This window comes from Urocitellus parryii, chromosome 1 (assembly GCF_045843805.1).
Source record: "Urocitellus parryii isolate mUroPar1 chromosome 1, mUroPar1.hap1, whole genome shotgun sequence".
Taxonomy (NCBI): Eukaryota; Metazoa; Chordata; class Mammalia; order Rodentia; family Sciuridae; genus Urocitellus; species Urocitellus parryii.
In genome coordinates this window covers 111,969,313-111,991,363 of record NC_135531.1, presented here as the reverse complement: position 1 = coordinate 111,991,363, position 22,051 = coordinate 111,969,313, and the positions used below count along the sequence as shown (strand labels likewise).

Sequence of the window (22,051 nt, the reverse complement as noted above, 5' to 3'; positions counted from 1 at the left end):
TTCTTAACACTTACAATGCACTAGAAAAATATAAAAATGGTTCCTGCCAATTTGGAGCATATAAGTCATTTTAACCACTCAAGGGCCTCAAATTCTTCATAATTGGATTATTTCCACTTTCAGGTTATTGTGAGGGTTGAATTTAGATGATAGTGTAAAAGGAACAGCATTATATTTGAATATTCTTTGTCCATTTAAAAAAATTTAAAAATATCTTTATTTTGTTTATTTGTTTTTATGTGGTGCTGAGGATCGAACCCAGTGCTTCACATGTGCAAGGCACAAGTGCTCTGCCACCGTGCCAATAATCCCCGCCCTCTTTGGCCATTTTTTAAGCAAAATTGTTTCATATCATTTTTTTTCAAGATAACCATACACACACATACATTTATACACTACATACACATTTTGTGTGTGTATGTATGTGTTTGTGTATATTCACACAAAACAAATCCAGTGGACCATATTGCCCAAGACAATATGAGAAACTATAAGAACCATATACTGAAACTGTACTATGTATTGTAAAAAGCAGCAAAACACGCCTTTCTTTTGCAGTCCATGAATAAACAGGATTAGAAATAAGAAGACTTCTTAGTACATCTATTTATATATGTAATCTATCTATAAGTATTAATTGTATATATACATGTGTGATATTTATGTATTTAGCATGTATATGTGTCTCAGTTTTATGTATATGTATATAAACATATATATATATATATATATATATATATGTATATACCTGTATATGTGTGTGTGTGTGTGTGTGTGAACACACATACAACAGACATCAACTAATAATTTTATCCTTCCTTATTCATAGACTATACTAAAGGGGTATTGTACTTCTAGCTTCAAATCCCCAAATGTTTTTCTATTTTGAAAAAGTTATAAGCAATATTCTTTCTGTACTTGGATAAACAGTTTCTAATGTTAAAAGTTGGTTTGGATTCTAAAAATACTTAAAAAAACACAGTAATAGGCTCATCTTGATTATTCTTAGTATTGAATTTTTTTGTGGTTGGTATTAGATAAGAAAAAAGTATAAAGTAAACTTTTTGGGCTGGACAGTTAGTAATTTCTATTTTGGTAGAAGACTATCTCTCATGTTGTAGAGCATTAAAAGCTTCAGACCTCTTGGGCACCAAAAAAGAGTTGCAGTCCTATACACAATGCAGAATATCCCTCCTTGCCTAAATGCCTCAAGGAAAGGCAGTCTTGCACACTGTTGTAAATGATTCTTATAGGTAATTAGTTTTAAAAAAAAAGGATCATGAGATTTAAAAAAAAAAGTTATATCTTAAAAAATCTTTTATATTGAAATAAATGTGTTAAGCATTTTTATCTGTATTTTTTTACTTTAAATGATGTGTTGGTATATATTTGTGATTTCTTTCTTTCTTTCTTTCTTTTTTTTTTTTTTTGGTACTGAGGATTGAATCTAGTGGCTAGTGGCACTCTACCACTGAGCTACATTCCTAGGCCTGTTCATGTTTTTATTTTGAGACTGGGTTTCACTAAATTGCTGAGGTTGGCCCTGAACTTGAAATATTCCTGCCTTAGCCTACGGAGTTACTGGGATTCCAGGTGTGCCTGGCTTGTGGTTTCATTTATGTGTTGGTGGTAAGGCTTGCAATATGTATTGGTAGATGTATTTTTTAGCTTAGGTAGTGAATGGAAACCATTAGAATTTTTTTTTTCATAGACTCTGAATGAGATTAATCATAGCAATTATACAATACAACCATACACACATATATATATGTGTGTATGGTTGTATTGTATAATTTTTATTTTTCTGAGTTTTTGTGAGTTTTGGACATTTTCAAAGCCTTTCTGGCTAGGGAAAGACTGCCCCTCTGGCTGTTAGTTTTTAAAGATAGCAAAGGACTCAGCTGGGAGAATAATGCCTTTGATAATGTAAACTAACCAACCCATTGCCTTGTCTCCTCTATCTGGCCTATACACCCAAGAGGTAGTATTTCTCTGCTTTGATCATCCAGAGCCAGCAACCATGCAAGTAGAGAGCACCCTTAAAGCCCAAAAGTCACTGGAATTATGGAGAGTAGCCAATTCTAAATTGTTTACCCTGCCTTGTCTTACCTTTCTCTTGACAATTCTAATAGAGGCCTTGGGCTAACCTCTCCTTTTGCTCCTGTCTTCTGCCACCTAACCCCAGCCTAGTGCTTTTTCTGTGACTACATGGTATGCAGTGTGATTCCTTAAGACTTGTGAGTATAGTGAACTTTGTTTACCTGAGCCTCTCCTGTGTTTTGTTGTAGCTGCACTTAATTATCATATAAAAGAATATGAACAAGGATGTTTTATGTTGCTTTATGAATTATTGTATCTGAAAAAAGATATTGTAACTTTTGACATAATTAAGTTTTCCATGGGATTTTTCATATCTTCTTTTATTAATGTTTGTTTCTCCTCTTATTCATATGTAATTTTTAAATTTTCCTTATTTTAATGTTTGTGTTTGAGAATTGTTTTATTGAAAATTCTACTGGCCTTCCAAGATATATCAACTACATAGGCAGATTTGGGTGAATTCATCATTTTTATGTTTATTGATTTTTCTGTTGCTAACTAAAGCTCATTATAAATCTTAGACGGGTGAAAGGGGCAGGGAGGGGGCATGGGGTTAGAAATGATAGTGGAATGTGATGGTCATCATTATCCAAAGTACATGTATGAAGATATTAATTGCTGTGAATATGCTTTGTATACAACCAGAGATATGAAAAATTGTGTTCTATATGTGTAACATGAATTATAATGCATTCTGCTGTCATATATAAATTTTAAAAAATTATTAATAAAAAAGACCTAAAAACATAATAACTAAATAATTGATTATAATGCTGTGACCAAAAAAATCCCCAAATATAATGGATTTAAGCACTTAATTTCTTCTTCTTTCCCATTACATAGATTAGAGGGCGAGCACTCAAAGCTGTTAGGGTACCTCTGCATCCTTAATATGTGGCTTTGGTGTCTGTGTAAGGTGATTGTTGTGGTTGTTGACTTCTTGCATCCAGCCAGCTAGCCAGCCAGGAAGTTAGAAGAAAAAGAGTGAGGAATACGTGCATCAATTCCTGGAAGTGGGGAGTGACATACCTACTGTCCACTGATATGCAGAACTTAGTCACATGGACACAGTAAACTGAAAGAAAGGCTGGGAAATGTAGTCTGTAGTAGGGTAGTCATTCTCAAGTTTGGGCATTTTATTATTATGGAAAGAATAGAATGGATGTTGGTGGATACCTTTAGTCCCTGTTATAAACATTTATGCAGTTTCTGAAGAATATAGTTTTCTATAATAATTACCATCCTAGCACCACAATATTGGTAAAACTATCTTTTCAAGTTCAATGTGACAGAAAGCGCTATTGGAAATATCTTTTGAAACAGAATTAAAACTAATTAACTAGCACAAGTCTACTTGGGAGCCTTCTTTTAATGGGATTCCTTCAATATGTATATTTCCTCCCTCTCACACCATATACACATACACATAGTTTATGTGCATCATTTGTTTATTCATGCTTCCAAACAAATATTGATTAAACACTATGTGAGACCATGGCTATGGTAGGTGACAAAAATGCTTTTATATTGTTTAATATTTGTTAATGTTTATAACTGTGACCCACCCCTCCAACTTCAGCAGAATGTCCAGTGTTCGAAAACAGATGATGCTTTTAGGATTTAATGCTTTCTGCTCTGAGCAAAAAGGTAGATGCTAGACCATGTAAAAGCCAACAAACACAATAGTTTTGGAAGTATTTGGTATATTTTGGTTCTTTGGGATCTGTGTTTAATATAACTTCTTGTAAGCTCTTTTTTCCCTGTGTACTTGTGAATAAACATAATATAAAAAAATTGTGAAAAGATAATATCTTGAGGAAATGCAAATTTCATCAAGAACCAGGATTGTTCATTTGTTAATTAGATGCCAGTCTTTGATATTAAGTTCCTTATTTTATTGTTATTTACTATAAGCTTACTTGAGGAAAACTAAAATTTCTTGCATAATACGTTCTTGAAAATGTATATGAAGACATCTAGAGTGCTACCTTGGGTAAGAATATTAAATATTCTCTAATATTTAAAAAATGTTTATATGAGTTCAGTGAGTATATAAATAGAGTTTAAGGTTTACCACTTTTGGTATGTTTATATATAAAGTTCCACCTTTGTGCCAGATATATGGAATTTATGAGACTTCTGCTACTCAGCATTAGTACCAATGTATGATGTTTTTTCTCTTTGCTTTTACTTATTTTTATACAATAAGGACAAAATTTAGAAAAATATTATAATACTTGTATGAAAAATGTTGAACAAAGGTGGATATATATCCGAAGCTGATATTTTCTTAGAAATTTTACTACCGTTCATTGCTGCTGTATGAAAGGAGATTGAGTATTATGCAGAAAAATTGTGTCTATGGAAATTGATGATTATCTATTCTGTACTCAGTAGCAAATATGACTGGGGCCAGTTACTTTCACAGTTAAAAAGATAAATCTGTCATTTTTGTATCCTTTATTACAAGAAAAAATATTGGAAATTCAGAAATCACATGTGATACGATCTGTTGTTTTTATTCTTTTAAATGTACTTGTAAAGGTATACATTAATTTGTATATTAGATTATTTTCATGTACTATTTCTTCCAAATTCTCCATAGTATTATCCTTAGGCTACAGATTTTGACCCATTGGAATTTTTTAGATTATGGCCAATGCCAAAGTGTACTGCAGTTTTTTTAGAATTTTCTGTATGCTAATGATGTTAAGTCTCTATTTTAGTTCGTCATTTACGTTTTCTTTGCATATAATAAAGTTTTTCATCATTCAACCAAATCTATATAAAACCTATTGATTTTTAAAATATCTTCTTATGCTTAGAAAGTCTTCCATATATTGGGATGGCAAATATTTTTTCTTGTCTAAGGTTATATTTTTTGGAGTTAATTTGGTTATAAGACGAAGTGCTAATAACCCCTTTTTCTCAAAGTGTTGTTAACTAGTTTTTCAGAGCCAATTACTGAATAATATTTTTCTTTTTTTGTTGTAGTTTTAATATAGATCTTTTTCTGTATATTGATATATTAATAAGATTAAATATGAGTCTCAATAAGATTATATCACATAATAATGAAGGTTTTAAAATGAGATGATGGATAGGAAAGGAATTTTATATTTCTGTTTTTATATAGAAGCGATACTTAAAAAAAAATTTATTTAGCATGCATTGATTATTTATTACTCTCTAAATTGTTTACAGGGCTGGGTGCAAGTGGCACAGCAACTCGGGAGGATGAGGCAGGAGGATTGAGAGTTCAAAGCCAGCCTCAGCAACTTAGGCCATAAACAACTTACTGAGACCCTGTCTCAGAATGAAAAATAAAAAGAGCAAGGGATGTGGCTCATGTGGCTCAGCAGTAATGTGCCCCTAGCTTCAACCCCCAGTGCAAAAACAAAAAAAAACAAAAAACAAAACAAAAATTGTCTAAAATATTACAACAAAATCAGAATCTTTCTATTTTTGTAAGTGGGATAACGTTTATTAGTATCACTTTCTACTCAATATGTGATATGCTAAATATATTATTGAGTTGATTAATTAAAATATTTTCTTGTTGAGGTGTTTTTGCTTAATAGTTAAGGCTTTTTACTTCATTTAAATGTATTATTTTCTCCAGAATTGTGAGAAAACAAATTTTTATTCTTTATATAAAAAAACCCATAGTGTATTATTTCCCTTTTCCTTCCCAGAGTACAATTTATGTATCTTTAAAAATTTTGTTAACAATAGAATTTTATCCAGTCATGATGAAGAATGAAATTTTTTAATTTGCAGTAAAATGGACAGAACTTGAGAATATAATGTTAAGAGAAATAAGCCAAACTCAGAAAGTCAAGAATTGTAAGTTTTCTCTCATATGTGAAAACTAAAAAGGAAAAAGGAATTGAAGGGGGGTGGAGGAATCTCAGTAGAGGAAAAGGGACCAGGGAGAGGGAGGAGGGGAGGGAAAGAAGAAATACTGGGGAGTGATATTGGCCAAATTATATAGTTATATTGTGTGTAGGTATGAATATATAACAACAAATCCCACCATTAATTTCAAGCATAGTACACCAATAAAAATATAGAAAAATTTTTTAGCAGAAACTGATATTTTTTTCTTTCTTTTTCAAGGGAAAAATTTATACACGAATGAATATGTGGCAATTAAGCTGGTAAGTTCATATATCTTGCCTTTCCTTAATTATTTCCTTGTTTATGTTTTAATTATGTTTCATTTTCATATCATTTATAATTTGGGTTTTTATTTGAAAGGGAAAAATAATATGCATAGTCTGCTTTTTTCATTACTAAAATGCTAATATCATCATGACCTTCAAGTACATGATTGATCTGTGTAGAATGTTAGTGTTTCTCTGTGCTTCACAAACTAAGTCCTTTTACTTTGGCAACTTTACAGAATAAATTTTGGCTCTATTTTTTTTTTCTTTTAGTTATAGATGAACCCAATACCTTTATTTTATTTTTTGTGGTGCTAAGGAATGAACTCAGTGCCTCACGCATGCTAGGCAAGTGCTCTACTACTGAGCCACAACTCCAGCCCAATTTTCACCCAATTTTTAATTTAAGGTAGCATTTTTAATTAGATAAAAATTAGAAAGCAAGATTTCTCTTCCTGATTCAAACATTTGGACAAAACAAATGTGTCCTTAAGTATTCAGAATTACATTCTTTGAAAACATACTTTCAAGTAAGCTTCTGAAATTTTTTCTATTGACATTTTATAAATCAGGTAAAGCTGGCTATTGTTTGACTTTTAGGGTTCAGAAATGCTTGACGTGGCTGTAGGATAGCAGGGAAAACTGGCTCCCATGGGACTAGTCTGGGTTGGTTTGTTGTTTTTGAGGCAGGACCTCATGACATTGTCCATGCTGTCCTTGCATCCATGATTCTCCTAGTATCTCCAAGTATCTGAGATGAAAGGAATGCACTACCTTATGTGACTTCATGGGACGGTTCTGAAGTCCTGAATGTGCTACTATAATAGTTAAAGGATGGATCTCTTTGGAAGAATTGGGGCCTAGGAATTATTTTTATAAGCCATACTTTGCTCTTCTATCTGACTTGCCACCCACTTTTCCCTGAGGCTTAGCATGGCTTGGTTTTTTGGTCTGCTTGCCTTTGCCAATCTTGTCTCTGCCGATATAATTTGTATTATTAGGGTGATATGAAACTAATATATAAAGGAGAGACTTTTTGAGGAAGAAGCAAGTAGAAGGAATTAGAATAACTTTTGAGATGAAGTAGAAAACTCCTATTTAGTGTGTCTTTGTGAGTATAGACCAAGTTTCACTGTAAGAAATACTGTTTATTTTCACTTGAAAATAAAGATGTATAGTAGACTATGGCACCATAAGGAGAGATTGGCTGGTTGATATTTGGCATTTGTTTTGATAAGTTCACTTTGATTTCAAGTTTATTCCTTGGCATTATATTAGAAAATCTTATTTTAGTTAGTTAATTAATTAATTAAATTTTGTGTTACTGGAAATTGAATTCAGCAATCCAGCACTCTACCACTGAGTTATATACACCCTAGCACCTATCACATAAAATCTGATTAGGTCATTATACCAAGATTGTTTCAGTTTCTAGAGTTGGATTTACATTCTCACAGTTAATTTCTCAGAAATGAAAATATTCAGCAGGGTTTATTTCTAATTTATAATGACATATTTTATTATTATGGGTGCAAAGTGCTTAAATTAGTATAAACAATGTTTCCTTCCTGTAGGCTGATCTACATAGAAAACTAAATTAAAACTTAAAGTTTCCTCATGAGCATGAAATCAGTACACAGAAGAGGAGTTACTATATGTGAATCATAGTGAGGAGGCCCAGGATACAGGAGCTGGACAGTAACTGAATGGACCCTATTGATTTTTCTTTCTTTGGAATTCTTCCTTTCCATGTTCAAGGCCAATGTTCTTGAGTCTAGACATTTTATGGTTTTGGGTTTGAGGGGGTAGAGTGTAAGTATAGAAGTATGGCCTGTATTCTGTGTTACTGATGCAGCATCCTGTAGTGAGTAGCTGCATTCAAGAAAATATGTCCTGTATGTCAATCATTTTAATCAGCTAGACCAAGGCAGCTAAACCATGTGTCAAAGCAGGAGCCACTGCTCTAGGCAACTTTCCTTGTCTATTTCAGTCATCAAGTAGTGACCTTAGATCATTTATTTTTTAGATTTGGTACTTGTTTGTTTTCTTCATACCTCTCATGCCTTAGCAACCATTTGTTCTGTCATTTTTAAGTCTTCTTACACATACATACAAGCATTGCTTTTTCGTTTATTTTGTGGCATATCACTATCTCTTTAATTATGTTTTTTCCTTTAAAAAATTTTGTCATTTTTTAAAGCACAGCAATCAGCTTTACATATAATAATTTCTCAGAATACTTGGTGGTAACGGGGAATATGTTTAGAATCTATGTCTTTAGTATTTTGAGGTTGAAGTATGGTATTTAGTCATGCTTTTCTCAAGCTTATCCAAAAAATATACTGGGAGGACAGAAAAATCTTCACATAAATTGTTTAGACCATAGTTTGGTATTTCTATGTACATTTTTTTTATATATAATGGTATCCTAGTTCATGCCGATAGTTTGTTTTCACATAATTTTTCAATTTGACCTTGTCCATCACCCTCAGAGATTTTGCACATATATAACAACTGGTTGTGCATGAATAATGAAAATGTCACCCTGTTGTAAAGGGACTTTTGCTATGTGATGGTATAATAAAATTTTATTGCTAGTTAAGTACTGGAATCTAGTTGATCAAGTCAGTTATGTGTCTTTATTTTTTACCTAGGGGAAATTGTAGGTAATTTCACTTATGATTGCATAAATTGGCATCTTTTTAAAATTTGTTCTTTTTACATACACATGACAGTAGAGTGTATTTTTGACATATTATACATACATAGAGTATGACTTATACTAACTAGGATTCCATTCTTGTGGTTGTACATGATGTGTAGTTTCACTGGTGGTGTTTTCATATATGAATATAGGAAAGTTATGTTCAATTCATTCTACTGTCTTTCCTATTCCCATTCTCCCTATCTTCCCTTCATTCCCCTTTGTCTAATCCAGTGAATTTCTACCTTTTCTATACTGTTGTTGTGTGTTGGCATCCACCTATCAAAGAGAACATTTGGCCTTTGATTTTTGAGATTGGCTTGTTTCACTTAGCATGATAGTCTCCAGATCTATTCATAAATGGGCATCTTGTACATTTTAAGATTACATATTTTCAGATTGTTATCTGAAGAATTACAGATAATAAGGTACTATATAGAAGGCACTGTTTTAAGCACATTGTATGTATCTGTTAGTTATACTTTCCTATTGGTTCTTGCTTAAATTTCCTGTATAATTATGACAGTTTTCTTTTTCTTATAGATATTTTCACATTTAATGTTGTATATAGTATCCAAAAGTTTAGTTACTTCTGTTTATGTTGCTTCTGTCTGTGAACATATGTGTATAGGGATAATCTTAAAAAACATTGATTAAAAAGTCTGATTTATAAAACATTGATTTTTTAACAGTTTATTATTTACACGTATAAAATGGGATATTATACAGTATAAAGCATATATGTATATGCTTTATATTGTATAATATCATTTAGATGAAATCCAACAATAGGCAAAACTAACCCCAGGGTGATAAAAATAAAATAGTCTCTTTGGAAAAGATTATTTACATATTCTGTAGATCATTTGTTATGTTGATTGTAGGAGAATATGTAATTAACAAAACTAATGGATCTATCACTTAAAAGCTCTGTTTTATTATATGTAAGTTTAAAAAAATTTTGAAAAGATGTTACTATCAACATTTTTCATATTACCATCTTTGCTCTTTCTTACCTCTTTTAGGGGGAAGGGGATGTTGGGAATTGAACCCATTTATGCTAAGCACATGCTCTACCACTGAGGTATACTCTCAACTCCTCATGCTTTTCATTGTCTTCATGTTAACTTGGAACTTTTACATCAGATATACACAGTTCAGAGCTGAATTTCTGGGAGAGAAATAGTGTAAGGGCCAACATTTCCTTAGTCATGAATGTTCAGTGTATATTTTTTCCAGGGTCAAATAGTTGAACATAATAGAATTCCCTAATGCTTGATCTAATAGCTACATACCATTTATATATTTATGGATGACATCAGTTAATTTTACTTTGAACATGGTGTTGATTTTTATACAGATATAATTTTAGAGAAAAATGCCTAGTAGAATAAAAGAGTTGACACCAAAATTTATAACATTTGGAATTAGGGCCTAATGATCTCTTAACTTAAATGTCTTTGTTCATTTGTTTTTTGATTAGGAGCCCATGAAATCCAGAGCACCACAGCTACATTTGGAATACAGATTCTACAAGCAGTTAGGATCTGGAGGTAAAGAATAATACATTAATTAAAAAATTTGAAATAAAATAGAATTGCATGATAGTCATTCTTGAGATTCAAGGAATAGTATTTTAAATTTGATTTAGTCATTTCTTGAGGGGCCAGGGTTGTGGCTTAGGGGTAGAGCGCTTGCCTAACTGCATGAAGGTACTGGGTTTGATCCCCGGCACCACATATAATAATAATAAAAACAAATAGAGGTATTGTGTCCATCTACAACTAAAAAAAAAAAATTAAAAAAAGAGTCATTTCTTGGAGGCTGTGCTTACCAGACATTGTCTTATTATAGTCTGAAAGGCCCTTATTTATTTTATTTTATTTTTTTTTAATTTTTTTTTTTAAAGAGAGAGTGAGAGGAGAGAGAGAGAGAGAGAGAGAATTTTTAATATTTATTTTTTAGTTCTCGGCGGACACAACATCTTTGTTGGTATGTGGTGCTGAGGATCGAACCCGGGCCGCACGCATGCCAGGCGAGCGCGCTACCGCTGAGCCACATCCCCAGCCCCCTTATTTATTTTAAATATGAAAATTGGGAGCTTTTCGTTGGTGTTAGCACAGATTGAGAATATTATAAAAAAACTTAGAATATAAAATACATATAGCTTCCATATTCTTAGCCTTTTGAGCAATATTATAGCTATTGAAGTTTATTGTAGTCTTGTAATAGACTGAAAAATAGTACCATTAAAGATAGTCATATGATAATCCCTGGAACCTGTAAGTGTTACCATATGGCAAAGAGTTTGTAGACATGATTTTTTTATAACTTTTTTTTTTTTTGAGAGAGAGAGAGAGAGAATTTTTTTAATATTTATTTTTTAGTTTTCGGCAGACACAACATGTTTGTTTGTATGTGGTGCTGAGGATCGAACCCAGGCCGCATGCATGCCAGGCGAGCGTGCTACCGCTTGAGCCACATCTCCAGCCTGACTTGATTAAATTAAGGATTTTGAGATGGAAAGATTATTTTGGATTATCTGGGCAAGTCCTAAGTGCAATCACAAACAACATCCTTGTAAGAGAAAGGCAGAGAGTCATTTTATATACACAGAAAAGTAGAGGGCAATGTGACCATGGGGGAAAGATGGACTGATACTTCCATAAATCAGGGAATGCTTGTAGCTATGAAGTCTTTCTTGCAAGAGGCATCTAGGATTATCTCCTGGAGCCTATAAAGAGAGCGTGGCCTTGCCAGCCCCTTGAGACTGATTTCAGACTTATGCTATCTAGATTTTCAAAGAATACATTTCTATTGTTTTAAGCCATCAGTCTTTTATTAATTGTCACAGTAACTGAGAAACTAACAGAAGTGTATTTTTATATAAACTTTGGATTCAAGTGAAAATGAATATTTTGTGTCATTGGAAAAAATTAATGGAAACATTTTGTACTGTACCTTATATTTCTTCTGTTAAAGCTTTTCACAGCTCTAGTTTTGTGTACTCTTATTCTTTTAATCATAATAAATTTACTTGTACAGTTTTTTTTTAATAATGTAGGTAGGGCATTTTGTTTCCCCAGGTTTAATAAAATGGAATTTTTATGTATTGCTATTATTTTTATCATGTATTCTTTTGTAAGCTTGTTTACATTATTATTATTATTATTATTATTATTTTATCATGTATTCTTTTGTAAGCTTCGTAGAGCTGTCTATTTCTTCATATAGTACAGAGATTTGTGGATTTTTTTTTTTATAAGAGTAAAACTTTACAAATGGGTCATTGCAGGGACAACAAGTTTAAAATTTTGTGTTAAAGCATCTAATACTATAAACAACAACAACAACTACTACTACTACTACTACTTCTCTTCCTCCTTCTCCTTTTTTTTTTCCCCCCTCAAGTTCTTGTGGTACTGGGGATTAAATTCAGGGCCAAGCACTTGCTAGGCAAGTACTCTATCACTGAGCATCCCCTACCCAACAATAGGCTTTGTATAATGCATTTTTAAGTCTGATACAAACAGGCCTTTGTTAGCTTTCCATGTTGCTATGACAGAACACCTGAGGTAATTAATTTATAGGGAGGAAAGATTTATTTTGGTTCATGGTTTCAGTCTATGGTCAGTTGACACTGATGTTTTGGGTCTGTGCCAGTAGTAATATATCATGGCAGGAGTACATCCATGGAGGAATTCTGTTCTGCTTGTGGCAGCTTGGATTCAAAGAGAGGGAGGAAGGGGCCAGGTCCTAAATCTCCTTTAAGGGCACATCTCTACTGACTTAACTTTCTTCTACTAGGCCCCATGGTAGAGGTTTTACCATCTTTCAGTAGTGCCACAGGCTAGCAACTAAACCTAAAAGATGGGCTTTTGGAAGACACTCTACATCCACATGGTAGCAGGACCTCGGTTACCAGAATTAACACTGACAAATGAGTTTTAAGTTATGGCAATTAAACTAATTGTATGTAAATCCATACATGTTAATTAGGACTGTCAGGTAAGAAGTAGAAAAGAAGAAAACAACACAAATTTATTGACATATATGCTGAAAATTCCAGGAAATAACCTACAATATGCGACATTGCTTTATCCAGGGTTTCAAACACTGTCATCAATATCTTGACTGTTTATGATTTACTGTTCTTTGTATGTATAAGCTCCACTGTCTGGTTGCCTCTGCTTAAAGATGGCAAAGGTAGCCATTATAGACTAGGCTTAGCAATTATAAAAACATCCTTTTTTCTAAAAATTCTCCAGCAAAAGTGCTAGGACTAAATTTTGCTGTTTTATATTGAGTCCCATTCTTCTTTTGTTTGAGTCACTATGAATTTGATTGCCCAAAGTGAGGTTATGTGCACATCCTAGGAACTACCTGGACCTTAGGAACTGAGATTGGGAACAATGGTTGTCTATTGGGAAATTGAGGTGTTGTTAGAAGGCAGATTGGGTACTATGAAGATAAAAACACATAGTTCTATCTATTAGAGAAGTAGAACTTTTATTTAGAAAATGGTTTAATTTGATAAGAATAAATAAGTCAATTTGGAATTTAGTTGTATTGAGTAATAAAAGTATACTTTTAGTATTTTAATATTCACCCATTTTAACTTTAAATTATGTCAGAGGTTGTTATAATAAAAATTAAACATACATTTATATATCTTTTTGCAGTCACATACCATAGGACTACTGTGTAGCACAGGTGCAGGTACCACCCTTTATTGGGTAGCTTTTATACTTAAGGAGGTTTCCTGCTGCCATGGTATTATTTCTGTAGATTGAAATGTGAATTGTATTGCCAGAAGATGTATATCATAGTGGCTGTGAAATTATGATAAATGTGATATTTTTAAATATTTCATGAGTCACATGAATTTTGAGTATTTTTTTTTACTTATATCAGTTGTGAAGTTTAAAAGAAAAAACAAAAAACACTTTTAAGTACCTATGTTAACCTTATAGAAAAACAAGAGTGCTTAATTGGGAGAACTGGTGACCGAAACAATTTTATTTTGGAATTGATAGCTGGAATGATTATATTTTCAGATTGTTCTTAATCATATATGAGCCTTTTCAAGCAATTTCAACCTATAAATCATGCAGTATAATATTTAATTTTGATAACTTGCTTGTTAGCATTGTCTTTAAAAATATATTAAAGTTATACTTTTCAAGCAATTTCAACCTATAAATCATGCAGTATAATATTTAATTTTGATAACTTGCTTGTTAGCATTGTCTTTAAAAATATATTAAAGTTATACTTAATTAATATGCAGAATATATAAATAATTCCTAAACTTAACAACAAAAATAGAACCAATTCAATTAAAAAATGGGTAAGGAACTTTAACTCAGCATCACTAATAAATAAGGAAATGCAACTCAGAATGTTATTGAGATGCCACTTCACCCACTTCAGTATAGCAACTAAACAAACAAAACTAAAACCAGAAAACAGCAGGTATTAGTGTGGGTGTGGAGAAATTGGAATTCTTGTACATTAATGGTGGGAATTATAAAATGGTGCAGCCACCATGGAAAACTGGTGGTTCCTCAGTAAATTAAACAGAATACCATTTGATTTAGAAATTCCACTTCTGGATACGTATGTAGAAGAATTGAAAGCAGGGACTGCAACAGATAACTGAACACCCATGTTCACAGCAGTATTGCAGTAGCCAAAAGCTGTAAGCAAGTCAGATATCTGTTATAGAAAAATGTGGTGCATAATTTCTGTCGAATATTATTCAACCTTAAAAAGGAAAGGAAGTTTTGAGACATGTTACAATATCAATGCACCTTAAGGATGTTGTGCTGAGTGGCAGAGGCCAGTCAGAAAAAGCCAAATACTCTGATTCCACTTTCTTGAGGTACCTAAGTAGACAGATGCATACAGACAGAAATTATAATGGTAGAGCTTATGGGAGAATAAAAATGGAAATTATTGTTTAAAGGGTGTTTTAGTTTAAGATGATGAAAAATTTCTGGAGATTGATAATGGTGATAGTTACACAACAATGTGAATGTACTTAGTGCCACTGAACTGTACATTTAAAATGATTAGAATGATAAAATTATGTTATGGGTTTTTGCCATAATAAAGAATAAATTAAAAGGAAAGATTTATTTAGAATTATTTTGTAAGGTATCTGTGAAAAAGTAATTTGTCTGGTTCTGTCTGGGTTTTAGTCCTCCTATAAGTTCGTGTGTCTAATTTTCCTTTCACCTAGCATCCTTGGAAACATCCCTCTTTTTTTTTTTTATTTACTGAATCTGTTATATATGATCAAAAGTTTGTTTTCAGTGTGCATATGAAGGAGTGACTTACATTACTTAGCTTTAGCTAAGGATGAGAATATTGTTTTATCCCATTGTCACTTTCTGTGATAGCAAATTTAATGTACTAAATAATCTTGTTTTCTCACATCTACTTAGCTTTCCCTGAGTAAAATGAAATTCTAGATTTGGGAATCATCAGCACCGAGATGGTTTTGAAAGCAAAGGGAATGTACAAGATCTCCTTGGGAGAGTACAGGGATGGATAAGAGTAAAGGATTGAGGACAAAGCTGTGGGGTCCTTTGTGTTGGGTAGGAATGATTTGACTATTAGTTACAAAAATTGTGATACAAGTAGCTTAAACAAATAAAGGATATTACATAAGAAAATAAATAAGGAGTTGTGGGGCAGGCAATCGTAGGATTGGCATAACTGCTCAGCCTACTATCCTTTGTGTGTAACTTTCTTCTTACAATCCAGGATCTTTTGTAATAAGAGCGAGGGAAGAGAGGATCAAATGAACATCTGTATAAAGACAAGTTCCAATTCTTTGTCTCCTTTATGCACAAATGTCCCTACTGGAATCAGAAGTTCAGTGTACCTAGAATTGAACTCTTATCTTCTTTTCACCTTCCAGTGATTTTCCTCTTTTCCAATAGACCTGTTTGGTCTTCTGGATTACCAAATTTTATGAGTTGCACACCCATTCAAGCCGAAATGTTAGTCTCTTCAGTGATTTTGGCCTGTTGGGATAGTCAAAATGTTCTGTCTCAGAATCCCTCTTGATTTCATTCTCTTCTTTTTGTCCCCATTGTCACTTTCATTTGAATTGACTTCCTTTTGTACATCTAACCTTCTTCTTCCTTACACCTCTTCATAGGAGTTCATCATTTAGCATAGAGACCAAATTTCTTCCTCTTTCTACTATCTACTTTTTAGTTGCATTCAATTTATTATTATTTGAATAATATTATTTCACATGTCTATATTCTCCTTTCTGGAATATCTTTCTTTCCCAGTGAATTCCTTCCTTCTTTAACCCTGAGCTAAATGTCACTCAGTTTGAAGTGCATTTGCTGACATCTGTTTGTTGCTCTTCAGAAAAGGGACTTTTACTTTGATCAGATATTATTTTAAATGTACTTTTATTTTTCTTTTATCATATGTTACTATTTGTTTATGTTGAGGACAGTGATAATGATATGTTCACCTTTTTCTTCTTGGAACTGAGCAAAATGAATACCAATTGTAGGTCCTTGGTAAATAGTTGTAATGATAAATTGTTAAATGAGGAAAATAGATGTCTTTTTTTCATTATGTGTGAATTTGTGATATATAATCTCCAGATTTCCTATAGCCTTGTCACATCTGCGATCATATGTTTAAAACTTGGTTTCTTAACCTTAGTGTGAAATTGCAATATTATTAAATTTGAGTTTATTTTAGTTTTGGATAAGTAACACCATTTCAAGTTTTTATTTATTTAAACTGATTTTTTTGTATTATCCTATAATTAGGTACATTTAATTCTTGATTTTAGTGAACTAGAGAAAGAAGAAAATTAATGCTAATATTTAAATTAATGGAAATGGTAAGCCAAGGTAATATGCAGAAGGTTTTATAATAAAATTTTATAAAAAGTTTATTAAAGTTTATATAGACTTTTCTGGACTGTACCATTCAGCCATCTAAAGAATTCACTTTCCAGAGAAAGATTTTAATTGTTACAAATTTTTATTTGCTTAAAATGCATTTGAATTATTGATGTTACATGAAAATGCATGGAAATATTTTAAGATTTTATGGGAAAGTTTGTTACGAAGATCTGTGAGTCTGAGTAATGCTTCTTTATATTAACTTATTTCTTTGACATCAGAAATTTTAAGTAGGCTATATGGCAGAAACTTGTCAATTAATTAATTCCTTTTTTAAAATATTTATTCTTAAGTTTTAGGTGAACACAATATCTTTATTTTACATTTATGTAGTGCTGAGGATCGAACTTAGTGCCTCCTGCATGCTAGGCGAGCACTCTACCACTGAGCCACAACCCCAGCCCTAATTAATTCCTTTTTATCATAGGAAGTAAAATAACTTTTTCTGTTATAGTTACTTCTTATCTGAAAAAGTAAAGATTCTTAGCAAATCTTTGACTATAGAAATGATATTAAAAATATTCCTCAAGATCATGCAGACAAGGCCGGGTGTGGTGGTACACACTTGTAATCCCAGAGGCTTGGGAGGCTGAGGCAGGAGGATTGAGAGCCAGCCTTGGCAATTTAGTGAGGCCCTAAGCAACTCTGTGAGACCCTCTCTAAATAAAATACAAAAAAAGGGCTGGGGATGTGGTTTGATGGTTAAGCACCTGGTTTTAATCCCTGGTACCCCACCCTTTCCCCCCAAAAGATCATGCAAACATTAAATCATAATTTCTTAAGTTATTAGCCTGACTTTTTGAGGGGTTCTTGAACTGTATAGTTCAAAACAATGATTAAATGATAGCAGCAGTGGCTGTTTTTAAAATTGTAACTTTATAGTATTGCCTTCTCGGAGCTGTTAGAAAAACCTCTCTTCCTTTTATACACAGGCTCCACTCCCCCTTGATTTGTGTCTTGCTAAAAATGTGAGGATTTTTGTGTATCTTACATGTTTTACTTTGATTCCATCCCTACATGTTTTGGACGCCTCTAGTTAATTTTTTTTTTAAGACTCTTTACTTCTTTCTGTTAATTCCATAATTGTTTTTATCAGCTTTTTCATTGCTGTGACTGAAAACCAGACCAGCACAACTATAGTGGGGAGGAAAAGTTTATTTAGGGACTCAGTTTCAGAGGTCTTAGTTCATAGACAGCTGGCTCTAATTTTTAGGGCTTGAGGGGAGGCAGAACATCATGGCAGAAGAATGTGGCAGAGGAAGCAGCTCACATGATGATCAGAAGGCAGAGAGAGGTACTCCACTGGCCAGATACAAAATATATACCTCAAAGCCACGCCCCAATGCCCCAGCTTCTCCAGCCACACCCCACCTGTCTTCAGTTACCACTCAGTTAATTCCATCAGGTGATCAATTCACTGATTGAATTAATGTTGTCATAACCTGATCATTTCTTCTCTGAACCTTCATGCATTGTCAAGATAATGATAAATCAAGATAATAATAGTAATGGAAATTTTGTCAAATTACTTACTTTTGAGAAGGATTGTGGGTAATAGTTCAAGCCTTATAAACATTTTGAGTAATAACTAAAATTCATTTTGTTCAGCATTGCATGATCAAATTTATCAGACCACTTTATAAAAATTTTGTTGTCTCTCTGTATCTTATAAGATTCTGTGTGATAAAACAAAATAAATATTGTAAAAAGCATGAAAGTAAGTGATTTATTGGAATAATGCCTATTGTATTTTAGTATTACTAAAATCATGAAGAATACTATATGGGTGGGTTAGTCATTATATAAATGTACTCAACCTAGATAACCAGTATTTATGTAGCAAATTTTTAAGAGTTCCTTTGTCTTAGTTGTCACATTTTGAAAATGGGTAATATTTCTAATTCTTTGTTGGGGTCTCTATGGGAATTTCTGTAAGTTTTGTTGCTAAAATTGACGAATTTATAGGTAAATATACATGTTTATTGTTACTATGGTACTAGCATCATAGTAAAGAATATGAAGTTTTTCTGTCAAAGTTGTAGTTTACAGAGAATGTATACATTTAAAGAGTGTCATGTATTGTCAATAAGAAAGAAGTTTGGTTTATATGATATAGTCATTAAGACTATAATGTGTGTTGTATGGTAGGTGTTATATTTTTCAGTAATTTACCAAGAAGAATCTTTAAAAAATAAACCATGCTTTTTAACAGGGTATCTAAATTGTAATGAGGGAGTTAACTTTTCTTAAATACTGAATTATTTAAAAAAAATTAATGCAATATTAAAAAGATAGAATGTATAAAACCATGAAAAATATGGTAATTTCATATTTATTTTTGCATTAAATGTACTTTTGCATGTTGTAAGAAAAAATGGCTTATAATATTGTGCATTGGAGTTGTATAAGAATAATAGTCATTTTTTTCCATAATTATTTAGTCCCAAAAGGATAATAAACTAAATTTTTTAATTTTTGTAGTATTACACTTTTACTTGTTTGTAAGTGGCGTTATTTTTTATCTTTGAATTTTAGAATAATTTCTAAATGTATAAATAGAATTTTCACAGAAATGATGTTGCTTATTTCTCCAGTAAGGAGACTTGATTTCTTTTATTTGTGGTAATTGGTAAAATTTTATAACTACATGTAGGTATTGTATTATTTTAACAAAAGGATTCTTGCCAAGTCTATAACTCACTGTACCTATTTGTTCATATCTGCACTTACAGCTAGGACAACAGTTCTCAAAAATTTGGGTCTCAGGATTTTTAAATTTTATCTTATTATTTATTTATTTATATTGGGGATTTAACCCAGGGGTACTTTACCATTGAGCTGCATCCCTAGTTCTTTTCATTTTTTTGAAGACAGGGAGGGTCTCACTGTTACTGAAAGCCTCACTAAATTGCTGAGGCTTGGTGAATTTATACACACACTTACACACACAAATAACATTAAAATATCTTATTTAAAAAGTAATACCGGATTGTATTTTGAATAACACATTTAATCAGTAGTATTATAAGATGTAAATAGCAGCAGTTTGTTCTTCACAGTTATCTCTGAAGACAGTTAAAATTGTATTCCACAGGATAGGTTTGGCATAATTCATTTATATAATTAGTCTAGCATTTGTGGATATTTAGGTAATTGCCAGTTCTTTTTTTCAACTCCAAAGAACAATACAGCTTGAAAATCATTGTGTGCATACTTTTGCTTATTTTGAAAAGCACAGGAAAATTTCCCTTCAAACCTAATTCATATTCTCACCAGCACTTCAACCCATGATTTGTCAACCTTGATTAATAAGTCTTTAAATTATGTATACTGTTTGGTACTATACTAAAACTTGAAAATGGGAGTTTCTTACAAGTGAGTTATAATGTAGAGTGAGAAGCCTTATCAAAAAAATTTTTCTACTTATATTAAAATCCATTGTACTTTGGACCACTTATCCATGCATGTAACTTATGTGCATTGTCTTTTGGAAGATACTGGTTCACTGAGTTATGCATATATTTCAAATATTGATGTTTTATTACTCAAATCAAAATAGTTAATATCATTACAGTTTCATCAGAACAAGTTTGTAAGTTGGGAAGCTGTCAAAGCTACTTTGGCAGATAAAAATTTTGCACAACTCTAATTATTGCTTGAAAGCTTGAATATTATTAGCTATTATTGGTAACAAATAATTTTGTTGACATCTTCCTTGAAGTAATAGGGTCTCTTTGTCCATCCTCTCTTTATTTTTTTCTTTTAGGTCCTGGAGAGTGAAACCAGGGCTTTGCATTTATTAGGCAAGTGCTCTACCTCTAAGCTACATCCCCAACCCTCTTTGTTCATTCTCAAGCATACTTTCTATTTGTTTTATTGCACTTGTCAGGGGACACAGGATACACAGCAGGATAGTGTAATGATCTTAATTGGCTTTATTTTTGATTCCAGAGTCCTGCAATACTTTCCTTAAAACAGAATAAAGTGTTCTGAAGAGCTGAGCAGAAGAGTTGGATTTTATAGAAGAGAAAGGCTGAAAAAAAGCAGAAACAAAGGACAAAAAGTAGACTGATCATTTCGAAGTTATTTATTTATTTATGTTTGGTAGGGCTTTGGGGACAGAAAGACAGAATAGAAACATAACTGGTTAACACCAGATTACTGAGCCAGGTGCAGTGGCATACACCTGTAATCCTAGCTACTCTGCAGGTTGGAAGCTGTGGAAGGAGGATCGTGAATTTGATGCCAAACATGGACCATTTGGGGAGACCCTGTCTCAAAATAAAATTTTCAAAAGGTCTGGGGATGTTGCTTAGTGGTAGAGTGCTTGCCTGTTAACATGTCAAGCCCTGTGTTCAATCCCTGGAACGGCAAAACAAAAACCCTGAGGTTACTTTATGCTGCTGCTTTTTTTTTTAAGTATTAAAGCAGAGGGAACTTCATTATCATTATCATGATGATTGAAACTAGCCTTTGAGACATTTGGTTGTTCTCTCTCATTTTTCCTGGTTTCTTAAAAGTTCAGATAAATAGCTTGATTTCCTTTAGTGATGTTGAACTTTAGCACAGGTGACTCCATTTTGACTTTTAGTAAATTCATTTGGGGTCTGTTGCAGGAGTCTGACCTCCAAATAGTGGCCCCCTGTACTTTTTATTTAAAGCACCATTGAATTAAATAGTGAGATCTCTAAGTGGTTTTCCATATGTTTTGGAATCTTTAAAAACATTTCAAAAAAATTCAGTCATTTAAAAAACTAAAAGTTTATTATATTTATCTATAGTTACCTTATTCAGAGATCATTTCTCAATAACTTTTTTAGGAAATAAATGGTGACTCAGAAGGAATTAGCGAAGCCCTATGACAGTCCTTTCATGAAAGAACTTCAAAACCTGTTAATTTTAAATTCTACATATAATTGTAGCTAGCTTTGATAATCTGGTTTCCTTGTACCTGCAGATCAGAAGCAACAAACTAAAGAGTGGAAGTGAGTTATTAGAGGTTGTTAAATTGACAGCATAAAAACTGATAACTTCCAGTGGCATGGAGGGGGAGAAAAAGCATCGTGGAAAGAATTTTAAAGGCTTGATAGCCAAGAGCTGTTGAAAAGTTCTAGTAGCTGAGTGCTGTTTATAAG

General features: G+C 32.4%; 1 protein-coding gene across 2 annotated transcripts in view; it reads left to right on the top strand.

Annotated features, from left to right (window-relative positions):
- The window catches only part of Csnk1g3 (casein kinase 1 gamma 3), a 103,844-nt gene that overhangs the window by 28,265 nt on the left and 53,528 nt on the right, over positions 1-22,051 (top strand). For both annotated transcript variants that reach the window (XM_026396190.2, XM_026396189.2), the window contains exons 3-4: positions 6,220-6,260; positions 10,454-10,523. In XM_026396190.2, coding sequence (XP_026251975.1) covers positions 6,220-6,260; positions 10,454-10,523 — 111 coding nt within the window. The remainder of the gene's footprint in view (positions 1-6,219; positions 6,261-10,453; positions 10,524-22,051) is intronic.